At 35.9% G+C, this 22,392-nt stretch overlaps 1 protein-coding gene across 17 annotated transcripts in view; it reads right to left on the bottom strand.

Annotated features, from left to right (window-relative positions):
• The window catches only part of LOC123525401 (cAMP-specific 3',5'-cyclic phosphodiesterase 4C-like), an 831,602-nt gene that overhangs the window by 143,599 nt on the left and 665,611 nt on the right, over positions 1 to 22,392 (bottom strand). For all 17 annotated transcript variants that reach the window (XM_045304423.2, XM_045304426.2, XM_045304430.2 and 14 more), the window contains one exon: positions 659 to 766. In XM_045304423.2, coding sequence (XP_045160358.2) covers positions 659 to 766 — 108 coding nt within the window. The remainder of the gene's footprint in view (positions 1 to 658; positions 767 to 22,392) is intronic.

Below are 22,392 nucleotides of genomic sequence, written 5' to 3'. Positions count from 1 at the left end.
AACTGAGTAACAGGTTTCTCAGCTGCTAGTATATCAGAATGATATTTATAAAGGTTTAAACCTGGGTACTTCTGGACATTTTGCACAACCATATTAAATTCGATAAATCACATTCTTAACCTTTAGCCTGCTGGTGGCAACTGACTAAATTTGCCTTTGCAACCAGTGCAGACCATGATCAGCCTGCACTTTCATCATCTGCACTGTTCGCTAATCAGTCAGTAAATTTTCAGTGAACACCACTTCGAATAATAAATGGTACTGCCCAAACTGAATGATAAACCAGTCCATTTTAGAAATTTAGCAGGCTAAAGGTTAGAACACTTCTGGCAGTGACTAGCCAGTTATTTATTGTATCACCAATGTTGTGTTCAATGGTACTTCTTCTCTTTTAAGCATCTTTGCTGGATACCATATAAACATGAAAAGGGCCTATAATGCTTTTGATGACATAACTGAATCAAAGTTTTATACAAATAAGGTTCACACCAATTGCAATCTTGCAGCACTTCATCATTCATATATCACAAAATGTAATTCTGTAAGACTCAAACTTGTGTCATAATATAAATATAGACTTTTGGGAGTTTTAAAATTTTAATAAACTTGGGGAATTATTCTCTCTAATCATAAAGACTAACAACAATAAAGAAATTACCTGTCTCTAGAGGCCTGTACGTTGGTAAGAGTGATGTAGTTATTGCGTACACTGCGTAAACTTGCTAATACTTGAGCAAATGGTGTAACAATAAGATCTTCCGCGTGCCTGGAATGAAAATAATCAGAAAAACTACATTCTTCATCACGACGGTCACTGGTAAGGGTACTTGTAGCGCCCGTCTTCTTTCTGTCTCGACTCTTGTCTCGGCTCCGTTTTCGTTCACGTTTGGATAATTTGACAACATTGCAACCGTTACTTTTAAAACTAGGTGTTAGATATTGCACAAGTTTCTGCATTGCTTTTTGCTGGCTCTAAACACTTAAAAATAACAATTCTGCAACATCGTAAACATTCTCCCCGGTCGTAAAAAGACTTCTAATTTCTGTATATAAGTACACTACTTTCTGCAAATTTCTCTAAATCTACGTCATTTTTGTGCTAAAATTTCAATGAAAATATATCACTTGATAATTATAAAATCAAAATATTCTCTATAGCAAAATATATTTTGAAACAAATGACAACGACTTGCAAATGATCTTCATCATTCAGCAGTTATTTTGTTTTCAGCAGAAGCTCACATTTCATTTTTTCATCAATAAATTTGTTACTATTCTCATTTATAGTAATCAATAGTTAATTTCTTTTTAATGCAAAATTTAATATCAATAGGACTGAACCATTTACATATTATTTCCAATATGAATTCTTGCATTATTTAAGTATCATTCTCCAATGTGCACAAAGAAAAGCACAATTAGCATCCTTCTAATCCTTATGAAGAATCCTGTGTCATATTTCAACAAAATATATATATGCAAATTGGCTATCCCAACATAGTATTGGTTTTCACAATATTCCTCATATAAAAATTCATGCCAAACTGTTTAGTATGACAAATTGCCGTGTTCTAGCCATCCAGTCAGCACATATTTCCCCGCCAATCAATATTGATTATATTTTCCTGTCATCGCAATCTTATTAACAACTTCAAAAAGCTGGCTCAATTTGGAAATCAATTATCTATAGATATAGTTTTTATGTTAAAGTGTCTGGATATAATACATTATAAATTGTCAAACAGTTCTCGATATTTTCTATTGGCGAAGAAAATGCATTCGGCAGTCGGGAGTCCGGATCAATAGAGATCTGAATCAGCAGTGTGACCGGAGAATCTTAATTGAGAAGGAAAGCATGATATGACAGCCAAAGTTGTTACAACAATATCTTGTGCTAACGGGGATGTTAGTATTGCGATGCAAATTTTTCATGCGCATAAAATGCATTTTACTACAAGTTACTGATTAACTCACTTGTTTAAAGAAGTTATTGACCTTTGTTCATGAAAACTCCATTCATTTATGCAGTTTATGACATGTTACATGAATGAAACCTAGCATATTTCACATTAAATGTAAATGACTGTTATTAACCACTCACTGTTTCCTTAAAATATCAAGTACTTGTCTCGACTGTCCTTAGGGAAACTGTATTGGTAATCAAAATAAACATAAGTACGCACTTTCAGCAGAAATTTTACTGCATTTCAATTTTATGCCCCCCTTCGAAGGAGGGGTATATTGTTTTGTAGATGTTGGTTGGTCTGTCTGTCTGTCTGTTGGTCGTTATGAAGACCAATCCGTTTCCAGAGGATACCTCAAGAATGCTTGGGCCTAGGATCATGAAAGTTGATAGGGAGGTTGGTCATCACCAGCAGATGACCCCTACTGATTTTGAGATCTGTTTGTCAAAGGTCAAGGCCACAGTGACCCTGAACAGTTGAACGGTTTCCGGATGATAACTCAAGAACGCTTGGGCCTAGGATCATGAAAGTTGAAAGGGAGGTTGGTCATGATCAGCAGATGACCCCTATTGATTTTGAGGTCAGTATGTCAAAGGTCAAGGTCACAGAGAGCCAGAACAGTTAAACGGTTTCCGGACGATAACTCAAGACCGCTTGGGTCTAGGATCAGGAAAATTGATAGGGAGATTGGTCATGCCCAGCAGATGACCCCTATTGATTTTGAGGTCAATAGGTCAAAATTCAAGGTCAAATTGGACAGGAACAGTTAAACGGTTCTGAACGATAACTTGAGAACACTTGGGCCAAGGGTCATGAAAGATGCTAGAGGGGTTCATCATGACCAGCATATGACCCCTATTGATTTTGAGGTCAGTAGGTCAAAGGTCAAGGTTACAATGACCCGGAACATTTAAACCGTTTCCAGACAATTACTTGAGAATGCTTGGGCCTAGGATCATGAAACTTGATAGGGAGGTTGGTAATTACCAGTAGATAATCCCTATAGATTTTGAGGTCAGTAGGCCAAACGTCAAGTCAAATTGACCTGGAACAGTTAAACCCTTTCCGGACGATTCCTTGAGAACGTTTGGGCCTAGGATCACGAAACTTAATAGGGAGGTTGATCATGACCAGCAGATGATTTTTAGGTCAAAGGTCAAGGTCACACTGAACCGGAACAGTAAAACTTTTGTTTTGTTTACAGTGAGCATATAATTTCTGTGCCTTGTGTACTGAATGCATCAAGGGGGGCATTTCGTGTTCCATGAGCTCTTGTTAAATGTTCTTTTACAATCCATATGCAACAAAATTGTTAACTGTCTAGGATACAGATAAAAGACAAACACATAATTTAATAATTATAGAGTTTTTAAATAGTAAACCATCAAATTTAGAAATTACATTCCTGAAAATATTTTTAAAGCTACTTGCCCACACATTGGGTGAATTATTTCAATCCAAGTTTGGCATGATATTGAAAAATGATCAAGTGAGTGAAATAAGTGCTAGATAATTGATAAACCCCTCCCCTCCTCCCCAAAAGAATGTTGATTTTCTCTATCACTGCAAATTCTGCACAACAGTTTTGGAAATTTATTAGGATATCTTGTAAACCTCATGTCATTTAATTAGTTTGTACCACTGGTCAAGTCACAGCACCTACATTTGAACAATTTATGAGAGATAAAATGCTTAAAAATTGCGAACAACTTGATTGTATAACATGAGTATTTACTGTTACAGTATTTTTAAGACTGTCATAGACATATTTTATCCAAGAGTAGTGTCTCAAGCTTCCCTTTAATTAAATTTCACCAACTGGATAAAAAACAAGAGGGCCAAGATGGCCCTAGGTCGCTCACCTGAGAAACACTTCATAACACAACATATTAAACAGAGTAAACATGTTTGACCTAGTGATTTCATGGAAAAAAATATTCTGACCAATTATTATTAAAACTGGAGCAAAAATATTGAGTATAAGTAAATATTTTCTTTGATTTCACCTACTGACCTAGTTTTTGACCCCAGGTGACCCATATGCAAACTTGACCTAGATTTCATCAAGGCTATCATTCTGACCAAATTTCATGAAGATCAATTGAAAAATACAGCCTCTATTTCATGAAGATCAATTGAAAAATACAGCCTCTATCGCATACACAAGGTTTTTCTTTTATTTGACCTAGTGACCTACTTTTTGACCCAAGATGACCCATTTTCAAATCTGGCCTAGATTTTATTAAGGTAATCATTTTGACTTAATTTCAGGAAGATCAATTGAAAAATACAGCCTCTATCGCATATACAAGCTTTTCCTTTGATTTGACCTAGTGACCTAGTTTTTGATCCCAGAGGACCCATATTCAAACCTGACCTAGATTTCATCAAGGCAATCATTCTGACCAAAATTCATGAAGATTAATTGAAAAATACAGCCTCTATCGAATACACAAGGTTTTTCTTTGATTTGACCTAGTGACCTAGTTTTTGACCCCAGATGACCCTTTTTCGAACTCGGCCTAGATTTCATCAAGGTTATCATTCTGACCAAAATTCATGAAGATTAATTGAAAAATACAGCCTCTATCGCATACACAAGGTTTTTCTTTGATTTGACCTAGTGACCTAGTTTTTGACCCTAGATGAACCATATTTGAACTTGGCCTAGATTTCATCAAGGTAATCATTCTGACCAAAATTCATGAAGATTAATTGAAAAAATACAGCCTCTATCGCATACACAAGGTTTTTCTTTGATTTGACCTAGTGACCTAGTTTTTGACCCCAGATGACCCATTTTCGAACTCGGCCTAGATTTCATCAAGGTTATCATTCTGACCAAAATTCATGAAGATTTATTGAAAAATACAGCCTCTATTGCATACACAAGGTTTTTCTTTATCCTAGTGACCTAGTTTTTGATCCCAGATGACCCATTTTCGAACTTGACCTAGATTTCATCAAGATAATCATTCTGACCAAAATTCATGAAGATTAATTGAAAAATACAGCCTCTATCGCATACACAAGGTTTTTCTTTGATTTGACCTAATGACCTAGTTTTTGACCCCAGATGACCCATTTTCGAACTCGACCTAGATTTCATCAGGATAATCATTCTGACCAAATTTCATTAAGATCAGTTGAAAAATACAGCCTCTATTGCATACACAAGCTAAATGTTGACAGACGACAGACAGACGACAGACGACAGACAGACGCCGGACATCGAGCGATCACAAAAACTCACCTGAGCATTGCTCAGGTGAGCTGAAAACTTGACAGATGACATTACTATGACCTCAGAACAATCAAGATTCCATGAAAAATGAGGCAACAGTAATAGTTCATCTCTGTGCAAAAAGTGGCTAACTGCTTCCTTGTACTTGTGCAGTTAAACACTTATAGCACCAGGTGATATTGATAATACCAGATTATATGAAATATCATGTCTAATACATAAATATGGAAATCCAATAATTTCTCTCATTTTGTCTTGTTATTAACATCATTAACTTGTTCTTTTCCTTTCTAACAAAGATCATTTGGGGTTAATTGTATAATCAATATATAACATCATTATACAGTCATTAATCTCTGTGATCACTAATTTTCTCAATGTCAAATGTCAAATTTTAAACTGGTATATTTTTACTGACAAACTCTGAGAAACTGGCTTTCTTTGTTTAAACCTCTTTGTTCTTACAATACAAAAGGAGCTGTGGTCTAGTGGTGAGGATGTTTGTTTGAACAGTGGGCTCAAGCCCAACTGGGGTAATGACCACACCTTCTCAAATGACACCAGTACTGGTTTTTCCAGGAAGCGGACTCAAGTATGATTCAATTAAGTTTCAAGCTTTCATCATAATCAGGCTAAAATAAATTTAAATAAACAAGAGATCACAGAGTGATCTTGGCGCCCACCAATGTGCCATTTTTGAGTGTTCCAAATTTCAAGACTTACTGACTAGCTCAAGGTCAAATTTCATTTCCATACACAACTGTGCATGTGGTCCAAAATCGAAAGCTGTAGCTTGAGAAATGTGAAAGTAGGTCACTAGGTCAATGTCAAGGTCAAAGTTTGTTTCGGTACACAATCCTATGCATGTGGTCTAAATTTGAAGCCTGTAGCTACAGAAATGTGAAAGTAGGTCACTAGGTCAATCTTAAGGTCAAAGTTCATTTTGGTACACAAAACTATGCAAGTGGTCCAAATCTGAAGGCTGTAGGTTGAGAAATGTAAAAGTACGTCACTAGGTCAAAATCAAGATCAAATTCTATTTCAGAATACAAAACTATGCATGTGGTCCAAATTTGAAGCCTGTACCTTCAAAAATGTGAAAATAGGTCACTAGGTCAATGTAAAGGTCAAAGTTCATTTTGGTACACAAAACTATGCATGTGGTCCAAATTTGAAGGCTGTAGCTTGACAAATGTAAAAGTAGGTCACTAGGTCAAAATCAAGGTCAAATTTTATTTTGGAATACAAAACTATGCATGTGGTCCAAATTTGAAGCCTGTACCTTCAAAAATGTGAAAGTAGGTCACTAGGTCAATGTGAAGGTCAAAGTTTTTTTCGGTACATAAAACTATGCATGTGGTCCAAACTTGAAGGTTGTAGCTTGAGAAATGTGAAAGTAGGTCACTAGGTCAAAATCAATGTCAAATTTCATTTTGAAACACGGAACTATGCATATGGTCCAAATTTGACGCCTGTACCTTCAAAAATGTGAAAGTAGGTCACTAGGTCAAAATCAAGGTCAACTCATGTCAAGGTTCATCTTGCCACTCAAAAATATACATGTGGTCCAAATTTGAAGGCTGTAGCTACAGAAATGTGAAAGTAGGTCACTAGGTCAAAATCAAGGTCAACTCATGTCAAGGTTCATCTTGCCACTCAAAAATATATATGTGGTCCAAATTTGAATGTTGTAGTTATTGACAAGAACATTTTAAAAGCTTTTCCCTATATAAGTCTATATGAACCATGTGACCACCAGGGCGTGGCCATTTTTGACCCTAGGGGGATAATTTGAACTAACTTGGTAGAGAACCACTAGATGATGCTACATTACAAGTATCAAAGCCCTAGGCTTTGTGGTTTGGACAAGAAGATTTTCAAAGTTTTTCCTTATATGTCTATGTAAACCACATATGACCCCCAGGGTGGGGCCATATTTGACCCTAGGGGTATAATTTGAACAATCTTAGTTGAAGACCACTAGATGATGTCACATACAAAATATCAAAGCCCTAGGCCCTGTGGTTTTGGACAAGAGGTTATTCAAAGTTTTTCCCTATATAAGTCTATATAAACCATGTGACCCCCAGGGCGGGGCCATATTTGACCCTAGAGAAATAATTTGAATCATCTTGGTAGAGGACCACTAGATGATGCTTCAAACCAAATATCAAAGCCCTAGGCTCTGTGGTTTTGGACAAGAAGGTTTTCAAAGCTTTTCCCTATATAAATCTATGTAAAATATAGAAATAAACAAAGGGCCATAACTCACTGATAAATTGTTGAACCAGTCTGATTTTCAGGGGGACACAACTAGGGTACCAATACATCATTCTGACAAAGTTTGGTCAAAATCCCCCCAGTAGTTTCTGAGGAGATGCGATAACGAGAAATTGTTAACGGACGGACGAACGGACGGACGGACGCAATGACGGACGGACGGACCACAGACGCAGAGTGATTTTAATAGCCCACCATCTGATGATGGTGGGCTAAAAAGAAGAATTAAGTTTATCAATTAAGGAAGCAAACAAAAGAGCAAAATTAATGCAGTAGTTGTGAATGCTGGTGTAAATGAGTAAGTGGTAAATACCGGTGTAAATACTGTGCTAGATGCAGCACTGGTAAAATACCATGTCAGCGCAAATACTTGGGGTATTATGCAGTACCTCAGCAAATAACATACTTGAGATATCAAATACTGTAAATACCTATGTATAATGCGCACCCATGTATAATGCTCATCCCCAAATTGCGCCTAAAATGTTGTGTAAAATACATAAGGAACGGTAGTAAACTGAGAAACATGCAGCTATAACATCTGCATGGTGGCCAAGTTTACCTCCATAATGGAGAGTCTTTTGACAGAACCATTAACCGTTATAAAGCTTCCTGCACATTTTATCAGTTAGTGAGTTACACTAACACAAAGGGATCTTACAACAAGAGAACCATGATGGTCCTGAATCGCTCACCTATCCCCACATGACCCAGTGTTGAACTGAGTATGATGTCGTTATTTCTATTATTTGACATAGTGACCTAGTTTTTGAGCACATGTGACCTAGATATCATCAAGATGAAAAATTCTGACCAATTTTCAAGAAGATCCATTGAAAAATATGGCCTCTAGAGAGGTCACAAGGTTTTTCTATTATTTGACCTAATGACCTAGTTTTTGAAGACACGTGACCCACTTTTAAACTTGCCCTAGATATCATCAAGGTGAACATTCTCACTAATTTTCATGAAGAACTCATGAAAAATATGGCCTCTAGAGAGGTCACAAGGTTTTTCTATTTTTCGACCTACTGACCTAGTTTTTGACCGCACATGACCCAGTAACGAATCTGACCTAGATATTATCAAGCCGAACATTCTCACCAATTTTCATGAAGATCCATTGAGAAATATTGCCTCTAGAGAGGTCACAAGGTTTTTCTATTTTTGGAACTACTGACCTAGTTTTTGACCCCACGTGACCCAGTTTCGAACTTGACCTAGAAATCATCAAGGTGAACATTCTGACTAATATTCATGAAGATCTCATGAAAAATATGGCCTCTAGAGAGGTCACAAGGTTTTTCTATTTTTAGATCTACTGACCTAGTTTTTGACCGCACGTGACCCAGTTTCGAACTTGACCTAGATATCATCAAGGTAAACATTCTGATCAATTTTCATGAAGATCCATTGAGAAATATGGCCTCTAGAGAGGTCATAAGGTTTTTCTATTTTTAGAACTACTGACCTAGTTTTTGACCCCACGTGACCCAGTTTCGAACTTGACCTAGATATCATCAAGATGAACATTCTGACCAATATTCATGAAGATCTCATGAAAAATATGGCTTCTAGAGAGGTCACAAGGTTTTTCTATTTTTAGAACTACCGACCTAGTTTTTAACCCCACGTGACCCAGTTTCAAACTTGATCTAGATATCATCAAGGTGAACATTCTGACCAATTTTCATGAAGATCCGTTCAAAAATATGGCCTCTAGAGAGGTCACAAGGTTTTTCTATTTTTAGACCTACTGACCTAGTTTTTGACCCCACGTGACCCAGTTTCGAACTTGATCTAGATATCATCAAGGTGAACATTCTGACCAATTTTCATGAAGATCCGTTCAAAAATATGGCCTTTAGAGAGGTCACAAGGTTTTTCTATTTTTAGACCTACTGACCTAGTTTTTGACCCCACGTAACCCAGTCTCGAACTTGACCTAGATATCATCAAGATGAACATTCTGACCAATATTCAAGAAGATCTCATGTAAAATATGGCCTCTAGAGAGGTCACAAGGTTTTTCTATTTTTAGACCTACTGACCTAGTTTTTGACCCCACGTGACCCAGTTTCAAACTTGAATTAGACATCATCAAGGTGAACATTCAGATCTATTTTCATGAAGATCTCGTGAAAAATATGGCATCTAGAGAGGTCACAAGGTTTTTCTATTTTTATATCTACTGACCTAGTTTTTGACCGCGCATGACCCAGTTTCGAACTTGACCTAGATATCATCAAGATGAACATTCTGACCAACTTTCATAAAGATCCCATGAAAAATGTGACCTCTAGAGTGGTCACAAGCAAAAGTTTACGCACAGACGACGGACGCCACGCGATCACAAAAGCTCACCTTGAGCTAAAAATTTCCGGTGCTAAAAATTTCAATTCAATTTAATTTGTACACAGTGAAAACAGACATCTAAGTTGGCTTCAAATAACAATTTAAGATGTGGCTGTCTTTTGTTCTCATCTGTCAAGCAATTACTGGCAATTAGCAGAAAGATCTCTGTGTCAACTCTTTGCAGTTTTGTTCTTGACAGTGAATTTGGTAAAAGATCATAAAATAATGATTTTCTACAAAATACGATTGAATTTACATTAAATTTATTATGTTTAAAACATAAACTACCATTCTCATATTTTACTGAATGTAACAAGTAAATGGGAAATATGTGGTAAAGGTTGAAATACACTTGCTAATTCCTTAACTTAATATCTCACAATGCAATTTTAAAATACTGTGGTAAACATCTAAAATTCTGAATATTGTGGTAAATGCAGTAGTGGAAGGTACCAGTAGATTAATGCAGCCTAAATACTGTGGTAAATGCAGAGCAAGGGAAAACTTGCACACTGAATTCAGAGTAATAGAAATGCTGTCTTAAAATTGTATCTAGATTTGTGAATAAGTCATATAAAAGACATACAAGGAGATGGTAACTAGACATTTATAACAACCAATTACTGGAAGAAAACAACATGTGAAAGATGATAACAGCAAATAGTGTAGGACACATTTTTGTGATTGCATCAGCCACAAAATTAAATCTTAGACAACAAGTAAATTTTCTATTTTACTGTATGTTAAGTCTTAACTTCTTTTAGCCGAAACCACCAAATTTCAAGCCAACAAAATTAACTGATTTTCACAGTATTTCACAAGGAAAACTGGACAGAAGTAATTTTTGTTCTCTGAGCGCGAAACTATTGTAACTGTATATAGATAAAGAACAAGATACATTAGTTTCGCTCTCAGCCCTCTATTATTATGTGCTTCTTCTGTAACTCAAATTGCTTTACAAAAATATAGTCATTCTTTTAGGAGGTAAGTAAACAAATAACATTTGTTATATGGCAAGCCACAAAAATGCACTGACATTACATAATCACACGTACAGACTATAGATAATTTTGATGTTATTTTTGACATCACATTCACGAACACAGAAAAAATGCATTAGTTGAAGTTGCCAGTAGGAGACAACAAGGTCTTCTGAGACAATGTAGGTAAGCATTCAACAAAAAATGGAAATGTAGCATCATAATTATTGTAGACTTCTGTATAATTGAACAAAGTCTAGTCCAGAAATTGCCCAGCGGGTTTGCGAAGAAAATCTATTGAACAAAATTATCAATTTGTTCGCTAAAACGTTAGACTACTTGTCAGTAATTTCTTATTCTGATTAGGTTGGGCACAGCCATTTTTGGAGGGAAATGTGACAGAAACCTGACAAGTAGCAGCAATTTGTAATCATTATCTAGTGGACAGTGGTCAATAAAATGTTCCAGGAGCTGTAGAAATTAACAGTATGACAAGAGATATATTTGTTCAAGATAAAAGGAAATGCGTAACAAGACTGTTTTACAAGTTACACTTTGCTTGACCTTATACAGAAATTGTTACCTTGTAACATTAGTGAAGACTAGGGTTGGATATCGTTAAGGACGAAGTGGTCCGATACCGATACCAACGAAACGATACGGTATTTTTAACGATACCGATACCCATACCATGCTTTGTAGTACATCACATAAGCAGTGATTTGCTTAGTATTATATACACCTATTTAAGTAGATATACATGAAAATTTGCTGTGATTAATAAACATTTTAAGTCTGTTAATGGAATGTTGTATTATTAGATTATGAAACAGTAAAAAATAAACATATCTTACAGACTAGTTTTCCAAAATAAAAATCTAGAGTAGATACTTCGCTCACTATGCAATTTAAATCTATGAATACACTCACTGTAGTAATACTGTCTAGAACTGTTAAACTGAACACTTATTAGCTTTCAAATTACCCCTCTAACAAGTCAGACTCATTTTCACTCATGATAATCTTTGACTAGGTTGACTAGTAATGTTTTTTATGTGAAACACTTTGCAACACATTTTAAATTGAACAATAACCTTCAAAACACTTGAAACAACCAACATTCCAGCAATAACATTATTTCTAATGGTTCGCGAAAACCGATTATTTGTTTACGTAGGTTACAGCTTAGTCTCGTAACTTTTTATTTACATAATTTTTTTCATTAGTTTTAAAAGAATACTACAAAGAAAAATAGTGTCGTATATTTTGAAATGAAGTATTGGTTTACGTTGTTTAAAACGACGTGAAAAGAAGTATTTCAGGTAATATTTAGCATACGAAACTATTTGCACGGTTAGCTCTCCATGTCAAGGGAGGTAACTCAGAGCGGTATCACAGTAAACAATGCCGATCGTGTTATTACGCTATTTGCTTAAATTTCTGCTTTATTTTGCCGCAGATTTTGTAACAATTTTTTTTTTATGGAAATACCGAAATAGGAACCAGTTCTTTTACGAAACGGTATATACCGGTACTTTTCGAAGTGATTATTCATTATTGTACCGATACCGGGAACCGGTATCCAACCCTAGTGAAGACATCGGCTTGTGTGAGATGATCAGAAAGTTACACCCCTCCCCATCCCCCAATCCCGCCCAACAAAGCATATAAAGCTGTTGCCCGGAGCACCCTAAATTAGTTTTGTTGCAACTTGGGACTGAAGTGTTATAACTGTTGACAATGAAAATCAGACTCCCATTTTTCCAAAATTTCAAGGATCCTTGAATTTTTCAAAAACATTTTTCTACTACATCACAGAATCTGTGAAAAATCTAAGCTCTATCAGCTGAGGATTTTTATATTACAGAAACTGTGATAAAGACTTCTCATTGATCCACCCTAACAAAAATATGACCCTAGAATAATGACACAAGACATTTTTAGAACTGGTTTCACTGATTCCCTTAGAGTAAAAAGCTATCAGACTATTGCAGCCTCAGAAATTCATCTCAACAACATTATGACAGGTCACATATTGCCACTGTCTGCTTTATTTTGTATTAGATGTCCACAAGTTATCAGACTTACTGGAACATTATACTTTAAAGTCTAAGATCCATAATACATTTGCTTAAAATATGCTTCAACAATGAGATATTCAAATGAGTCTTTAAATACAATATGTAAAAGCCTTATATTATCTGGTAAACATAAAATTATAAAACTGGTACTCATAATTGTCTTCCTTTGATATGTATTACTTTGTTAAAGTATGAATCAAGTTTGAAATGAAATGCTTTCCAGGCATTATATTATTTTTTATGGGACAACAACAGTTTTGAAGAGAAAGTGTTATAATTAAAACAAATTTTTGAAGAGATTGCCAGTTTCAACACCTAATTAAGATCAGTTGCAATGTTGTAAAGTAGTTTACTGTACACCTAAAATAAAACTGTTAAAACACACTGGGTAATTGAAAAAAACACATCTTGCTGTTCACCTAAAATAAACACATCTTGATAATTATGTACCTGAAATAAACTCATCACACTGTGTAACTGGAATAAACACATCTAGCTTTGTACCTGAAATAAACACATCTTGCTGTTCACCTGAAATAAACACATGTTGCTTTGTAACTGAAAATAAACACATCTTGATAATTATGTACCTGAAATAAACTCATCACACTGTGTACCTGGAATAAACACATCTAGCTTTGTACCTGAAATAAACACATCTTGCTGTTCACCTGAAATAAACACATGTTGCTTTGTAACTGAAAATAAACACATCTAGGGATTAAAATGAAGAAAAGACAACTAATAATATCAATCATATTCATTATTTGTTGAAAATGCTAAACATTATGGTTAATCCAAATATCCATGTTCACTGCAGATATTAAAGACAAGAAACAAACAAATGCCTTCAAGAATTAAATTCTAAATAGCAAAAGAGCAGTAAAGTGTGTATAGCGAATATGTATGTCTATGATGCATTGTTCAAAATTAACTGATTTTGAAAACAAAGGATGAGATTTATTAAAATATATTTCCAACTTTACCTGAAAATAGAAGAACAAGAAAATATTACTGCATCTGAAAAAAATTCATTGTATCTATAAGCACAGTCAATGGAGGTAATGGTCATTATGAGCAAATGGTCACCAGGAGTAAATGGTCAATGGGGTTCATGATCATGAATAAATAGTCATCAGGAGCAAATGGTTATTAGGAATAAATGGTTATCAGAAGCAAATGGTCGACAAGAGTAAATAGTGCCCAGGAGTAAATGGTCATCAGGAGTAAATGATTGTCAAGAGGGGTAAATGGTCATCAGGAGTAAATGGTTATCAGGAGTAAATGGTAATCAGAAGTAAATGGGCATCAAGAGTAAGTGGCCATCTAGAGTAAATGGTCATCAGGAGTAAGTGTTCATCAGGAGTAAATGGTCATCAGGAGTAAATGTATGGTCATCAGGAGTAAATGGTTATCAGGAGTAAATGGTCATCAGAAGTAAATGGGCGTCAAGAGTTAGTGGCCATCTAGAGTAAATGGTCATCAGGAGTAAGTGTTCATCAGGAGTAAATTGTCATCAGGGGTAAATGGTCATCAGGAGTAAATGGTTATCAGGAATAAATGGTCATCAGAAGAAAATGGGCATCAAGAGTAAGTGGCCATCTAGAGTAAATGGTCATCAGGAGTAAGTGTTCATCAGGAGTAAATGGTCATCCGGAGCTTTTTTTGGGTTTTTTGTTTTGTTTTGGGTTTAACGCCATTTGTTCAACAGTATTTCAGTCATGTAACATGGGCAGTTAACCTAACCAGTGTTCCTGGATTCTGTACCTGTACACCGCGATCCGTAGACCAACGCTCTCCCTACTGAGCTAAATGGGCGAGCTGGTCATCAGGAGTAAATGGTCATCAGAAGTAAATGGGCATCAAGAGTTAGTGGCCATCTAGAGTAAATGGTCATCAGGAGTAAGTGTTCATCAGGAGTAAATGGTCATCAGGGGTAAATGGTTATCAGGAATAAATGTTATCAGAAGAAAATGGGCATCAAGAGTAAGTGGCCATCTAGAGTAAATGGTCATCAGGAGTAAGTGTTCATCAGGAGTAAATGGTCATCAGGAGTAAACAATAATCAAAGTCAATGATCATCAGGTATGAGTATTTATCAAGATGAAAAAATGGTCATTAGGCAGGAGTAAATGGTCATCAGATGTAAATGGTCATCAGGAAAGAAACAATCAGCTGTTGTAAGTGGCCATCAGGAGTATGCTGTCATCAGGTGTAAATGGTCATCAAGACTAAATGGTCATCAGGAGTAAATGATCATCAGGAGTATGTGGTGTATACAATCATCTTATTGTCAGGATTAAATCAACATCAGGAGTAAATGGTCAGGAATAAATGGTCATCAAGGGTAAATTGACAAATTATCAAGTGAAAAAAGTATTAACATGGTTTTTGTAATTTCTTATAGAGTATACAGATTCCTGTCCACATAGTAAAATTTAATAATAAGACAATTTTACGACTAAAAGATATGTGAAAACAATAATACAGCACAAAATCAATAATCTTGGAACATAAATGTAAGGGAAGTAACAATCAGTAGCAGCTTAAAGCAAAAATGCAAAATATTTCATTATATTCTACACAAAAGCTCTATCATTCATTCCAGAATGAAGGTAATTTTAGTTTTTGCTGAAATGATTACTACTTTCTTCGCATATGGCTCACAGTATTTCAATTTCCTAAATCCCTATCAGTCTTCTGTGCAAGAAGTTTTTAACTTCACCCTCAAATCAGGTGGAATATACTTGACTTGAGATTTTCTTCTGTATTTGCTACATCTGTTGCTCAGACTTATGACCTCTCTAGTCTTAATTGCTCCTGTACTGAGCTACTTAACCCTGGTGCTTGATCGGCGTATGTGGATTTTTACTGATTATGCCATATGCAGGGTGGAAAATATACTTCCTGGGGTAATTTAAGAAATGATATAATGAGGCTACAGACAGATTCGATTAAACTACTATGTATTTCAAAAGTAACAACTAGCTAGGTGTCACTTTCATTTTCATAAAATCTGTAATCTTTAGTAACATATTATTTCAGCATTATCAAAATATTAATTTTGAAGCAACCTGTCTACTATATTTTTCTGTTACAGCTTCTTTTTGTTGTAGGCCTACTTTGCGATGTGGCTGTGTTTGGGGTGCTCTTTGCTTCCGGGAAATCTACCCTTACCTTTTATCTTTAATACAGTTTGTATTCCTGTTTCCTATACAATATTGTAATAGCTGCTTGGTCAACATGATTTTGTTTATATGGCAATAAAATTTCTGGCTTTTATTTATGTATTTTGTTGGGTTTAACATCGCATCGACACAATTATAGGTCATAAAGGCGACTTTACAGCTTTGATGGTGGAGGAAGACCCCAGGTGCCCCCATGCATTATTTCATCACGAGCGGGCACCTGGGTAGAACCACCGACCTTCCGTAAGCCAGCTGGATGGCTTCCTCACATGAAAAATTCAACGCCCGAGTGAGGCTCGAACCCACATCGATGAGGGGCAAGTGATTTGAAGTCAGCGACCTTAACCACTTGGCCATGGAGGCCCCTTTCTGGCTTTTAAGTGTGGTGTCTCCTTCTCACATGATGGAACTGGAGCAAACATCAAACCAATGTGAATGGCAAATATAGAAACAAAATATAATTTTTTTCTAATGAGAAGATAGCTACCTAAAAGGTTTCTGTGAGTGTACTTTTTATTTGCATCACAAGAAATGGAAACCAGATAATGTTGATTGATTTTCATTTCAAATTAACAATATTAATTGTTTCAGGAATTCAAATCAATGAAACAGAACACATTTGTTTTGATTTTCAAAGCAGTCCTAATACAAGTTGATATATTGTTCATTACTCATTCATTGTGATGACATATAGGTGTATGTTTGATGATTTAACATCTGAAATCAGGTCAGTCACAATGAAGGCAATTAAGTATGCAGGTAATAATTAACCTTGTTTTACAAAAGTACAGTATCAATCTGGGGTGCGAGCCAAAGTAGTCTAAGTGTATACAGATAAAGAAGAACTAAGAACTGTTTCTACCGTCAGCCAGTCTTGGCATGTAATGCTTCATAAAAAGCATACTAAAGTGCATGTGAATACATCATAATAATAACGAATTATTTTCTTTACCGCAAAACCTGCCTATGATGATTTCTCTCAGAAAACGAAAAAAAAAAAACGGTCCTTGTTAACAGGTGGTCTGTACTATAATTATTCTGAGATAAACTTTAATAAGGCTCTAGTTTGATTTTTGTTGTTGTTGGGTTTAACATCACACCGTCACAATTATAGGTCATATGACCCCTTTCAAGCTTTTGATGGCAGTGGAAGACCCCAGGTGCCCCTCCATGCATTATTTCATCACAGTGGCAGGCAACTGGGTAGAACCATCAACCTTTCCTAAACTAGCCGGATAACTTCCTCACTTGAAGAATTCAACGCCCTGAGTGAGGCTCAAACCAACATCAGTGAGAGGAAAGTGATTTGAAGTCATTAACCACTCTGACCCGGAAGTCCCACAAGCTCAAGGAGTTGCCAAATAAGAAAACTGAACACGCATAACTTAAATATATAGAGAAATATCTAACAATATATTGTTTAGGTTTGATTAACCTATCTTAGACTTTACCTTTGAAAGGCACTGAAGTAACCATAATCCAATTCTAATTTGAAGTTTTTGTTTTCTTGGAAAAATACTTCCAATATAATCAACATAGACAATTATGTAAGTGTCAAGCGGACAGTTGCATAATGATCACTTGGGAGTGTCTTAAGACAGTGACCCAAATGTTAATGCATCTAAAACTGTAACAGTACACTCCCCAGATTTAAAAATATCCAAATAAGGAAAGAAATTATAGTAGTGATGCAGAAACAGGCTGATAATTACTAACATACAACAAGTGGTTCTGAATCAAATAATAAAAGTACAAACAGACAGAAAACAATGTGAAGATCCACTATGACACTTGAAACACATGAAAATGAAAGGCATTATTGATTGTCTACTTATGTTGTCTATATCAGTTAACCTCATTCTGTCTATATTCTAATAACTGGGTCCATGTCAATTTTTAAAGTATCTAAATTTTTGAACAAGAGATTAGGCAAAGAAACCACAACACAAAACCAGTCCATTCCCCCAGCTTTGTCATAGCTTCCCCAGCTTTGTCATGGCCAGCTTTGTCATAGTTTCCCCAGCTTTGTCATGGCTTCCCCAGCTTTGTCAAGTGTAGGTTACATGTAAGAGAACCTTTCACCCAACGTAAAGAAGAATGCGCAATGACAATGTGCCGTGCACACAACCAAGATCACTAGATCAATTGTCAAGGACACACTTGGATGGTCAATGACCACTTGAAAGATTTTCATTGAAGTAGCATCAAATATTAGCCTAATCAAGACAAGGTGCAGAGTGCTAGGTCACTACATCCAAAGTCAAAGGAGCACTTGGAAGTCAAAAGTCAAATAGCTTGTTAAATTTGTATGTGCTCAGTATCTTCTTAACCACTGGGTAGTTTTTCATAAAACTAGCATCAATTATTTAGCTGGTCAGCACAAATGGAGGTTACTAGGTCCAATGTCAAGGTCATACATGAAGGGCAAGGGTTAAATACCTTGACTTTGTGTCCACTCTGTATCGTTTTAACTGCTTGAAACATTTACACAAGAGGACTATGATGGTCCTGAATCGCTCACCTCTTCCCACATGACACAGTTTTGAGTATGACGTCGTTTTTTCTATTATTTGACATAGTGACCTAGTTTTTGAGCTCATGTGACCCTGTTTTGAACTTGACCTAGATATTATCATGATAAAAATTCTGACCAATTTTCATGAAGATCCATTGAAAAATATGGTCTCTAGAGAGGTCACAAGGTTTTTCTATTATTTGACCTATTGACCTAGTTTTCGAAGGTACGTGACCCTGTTTTGAACTTTACCTAGATATCATCAAGGTGAACATTCTCACTAATTTTCATGAAAAATATGGCCTCTAGAGAGGTCACAGGGTTTTTCTATTTTTATACCTACTGGCCTAGTTTTGACCGCACGTGACCCAGTTTCGAAACTGAACTAGATACCATCAAGGTGAACATTCAGATCAATTTTCATGAAGATCCATTGAAAAATATGGCCTCTAAGAGAGGTCAAAAGATTTTAATAAATTTAGACCTACTGACCTAGTTTTTGACCGCACATGACCCTGTTTCGAACTTGACCTAGATATCATCAAGATAAACATTCAGACCAATGTTCATACAGATCCCCTGAAAAATATGGCCTTTAGAGAGGTCACAAGGTTTTTCTATTATTTGACCTACTGACCTAGTTCTTGATGGCACGTGACCCACTTTCGAACTTGACCTAGATATCATCAAGATGAACATTCAGACAAACTTTCATACAGATCTCGTGAAAAATATGGCCTCTAGAGAGGTCCCAAGGTTTTTCTATTTTTAGACCTACTGACCTAGTATTTGACCGCACGTAACCCAGTTTCGAACTTGACCTAGATATCATCAAGATGAATATTCAGACCAACTTTCATACAGATCCCATGAAAAATATGCCCTCTAGAGAGGTCACAAGGTTTTTCTATTATTTGACCTACTGACCTAGTTTTTGATGGCACGTGACCCACTTTCGAACTTGACCTAGATATCATCAAGATGAACATTCAGACCAATTTTCATACAGATCCCATGGAAAATATGGCCTCTAAAGAGGTCACAAGGTTTTTCTATTATTTGACCTACTGACCTAGTTTTTGAAGGCACGTGATCAACTTTCAAACTTTACCTAGATATCATCAAGGTGAACATTCTGACGAATTTTCATGAAGATCTCATGAAATATATGGCCTCTAGAGAGGTCACAAGGTTTTTCTATTTTTTGACCTACTGACCTAGTTTTTGACCACACGTGTCCCAGTTTCGAACTTTTCCTATATATCATCAAGATGAACATTCAGACCAAATTTCATATAGATCCCATGAAAAATATGGCCTTTAGATAAGTCACAAGGTTTTTCTATTATTTGACCTATTGACCTAGTTTTTGACGGCACGTGACCCAGTTTCGAACTTTCGAACTTGACCTAGATATCATCAAGGTGAATGTTCTGACCAATTTTCATGAAGATCTTGTGAAAGATATGGCCTCTAGAGAGGTCACAAGGTTTTTCTTTTTTTAGACCTACTGACCTAGTTTTTGATGGCACGTGACCCAGTTTCAAACTTGACCTAGATATCATCAAGGTGAACACTCTGACCAATTTTCATGAAGATCTCGTGAAATATATGGCCTCTAGAGAGGTCACAAGGTTTTTCTATTTTTAGACCTACTGACCTAGTTTTTGACGGCACGTGACCCAGTTTCGAACTTGACCTAGATATCATCAAGATGAACATTCAGACCAACTTTCATAAAGATCCCATGAAAAATGTGACCTCTAGAGGGGTCACAAGCAAAAGTTTACGGATGGACGGACGCACGATGGACACCGCACGGTCATAAAAGCTCACCTTGTCACTTTGTGACAGGTGAGCTAATAAATCCAACAATTTACTGTCCCTGTATCAAAGAGTGATAGCTCTAGTTATCTAATTTCAAAAACAAACAACTCAAAAGGCTAAAAGCTCCCTAACTTGGACACTCATATCATATCAATTTTGAACAGTCAGTATTTTATAAAATGCTCTAACATCCAAAACAATTGCATGAAACTTTTTATTCAAAATTACTATAATTTCAACAAAAACAGCAGGTAGTAAACTTCTATTTTGGGGAACATAATTACATAATTCCTCAAATTATTATGTATTTAACCAAAAATAGATTAAAACTACAGCTAATAAAAACCTTTGAACATTCTAAAAGACAAATTATCCTAACCTTAAACAATTAGCTAATTTAGTTTTTAGTTTGGAAACAAGACACTATGCCTCAGTGCCATGGAACAATGGAAAATCTTGCAATTTGTTGGATTTTGTTCGTAATTCGACTCAATTTAAGACATTACTTCAAGACGAAATCTCTCTAAGGAAAGTAGCATCATTTATATTTTGTATTGATCCAGAAATACATCCCTTTCTGTTGATCAATAATGGAAAAGTCTTTTATCTTTCATCTTAGCTTTTAGAAGAAAGACAGATTATCCCTTACGGTGACAGCGAAAAAGCAACACGGCTATATATATGCATATAACAAAATCACCCATGCTACACCACAGACACTTTCATTGCCTATTCCTATCTTTGTTTTTTATTACTTTTGTTTTTTTCATCATGTCATTATACATGGTATTCCATGAGGCAATATAACTTTTAACTTTCTATTGAGTTATGCTATCCCCTAGCTTAGCCAGTCAGTGAATCAAGGTTATTTATATGACACAAGCCAGACTGATAGGAAGTTAGTGAAAAAATGTTACTGGTCAATTGTATAACCTGACCAGGCAAGAGTAAAGTTATAGAATGAAGGTTTGCAACAAGAGGGCCATGAAGGCCCTGTATCGCTCACCTGACCTATTGACCTAAAGATCAACAATATTAACAATCTGACCAAGTTTCATTAAGAAATGGATATAAATGTGGCCTCTAAAGTGTTAACTAGGTTTTCCTTTGATTTGACCCGGTAACCTAGTTTTTGACCCCACATGACCCAGATTCGAACTTGACCTAAAGATCATCAAGATTAACATTCTGACTAAGATTCATGAAGATATAGTCATAAATGTGGCCTCTACAGTGTTAACAAGCTTTTCCTTTGATTTGACCTGGTGACCTAGTTTTTGATCCTACATGAACCAGATTCAAACTTGACCTTGAGATTATCAAGATTAACATTCTGACCAAGTTTCATGAAGATACAGTCAAAAATGTGGTCTCTACAGTGTTAAGAAGCTTTTCCTTTGATTTGATCTGGTGAGCTAGTTTTTGTCCCAAGATAATCGAACTTGTCCAAGATTTTATTGAGGATAACATTCTGACCAACTTTCATTAAGATTGGGCAAAACTGTAACCTCTAGAGTGTTAACAAACTTTTCCTTTGATCTGACCTGGTGACCTAGTTTTCGACCCCAGATGACCCAATATGGAACTCATCCAAGATTTTATTAAGGGTAACATTCTGACCAAGTTTCATTAAGATTGGGCCAAAATTGTGACCTCTAGAGTGTTAACAAGCTTTTCCTTTGATTTGACCTGGTGACCTAGTTTTTGACCCCAGATGACCCAATATCGAACTCGTCTAAGATTTTTTTGAGAGTAACAAGCTGAACAAGTTTCATTAAGATTGGGTCAAAATTGTGACCTCTAGAGTGTTAACAGTCGAACTGTTGACGTCGCCGACATCGGATGACAGACACAGGGCGATCACAAAAGCTCACCTTTTGAGCACTTTGTGCTCAGGTGAGCTAAAAATAACATTAACTCAACAAATCAAGGCTGTTCTATGACTAGGCAGGACTGAA

Source organism: Mercenaria mercenaria, chromosome 3, assembly GCF_021730395.1.
Source record: "Mercenaria mercenaria strain notata chromosome 3, MADL_Memer_1, whole genome shotgun sequence".
Classification (NCBI taxonomy): Eukaryota; Metazoa; Mollusca; class Bivalvia; order Venerida; family Veneridae; genus Mercenaria; species Mercenaria mercenaria.
The sequence above is the reverse complement of the archived record's forward strand: the minus strand, read 5'-3'. Positions and strand labels throughout refer to the sequence as shown.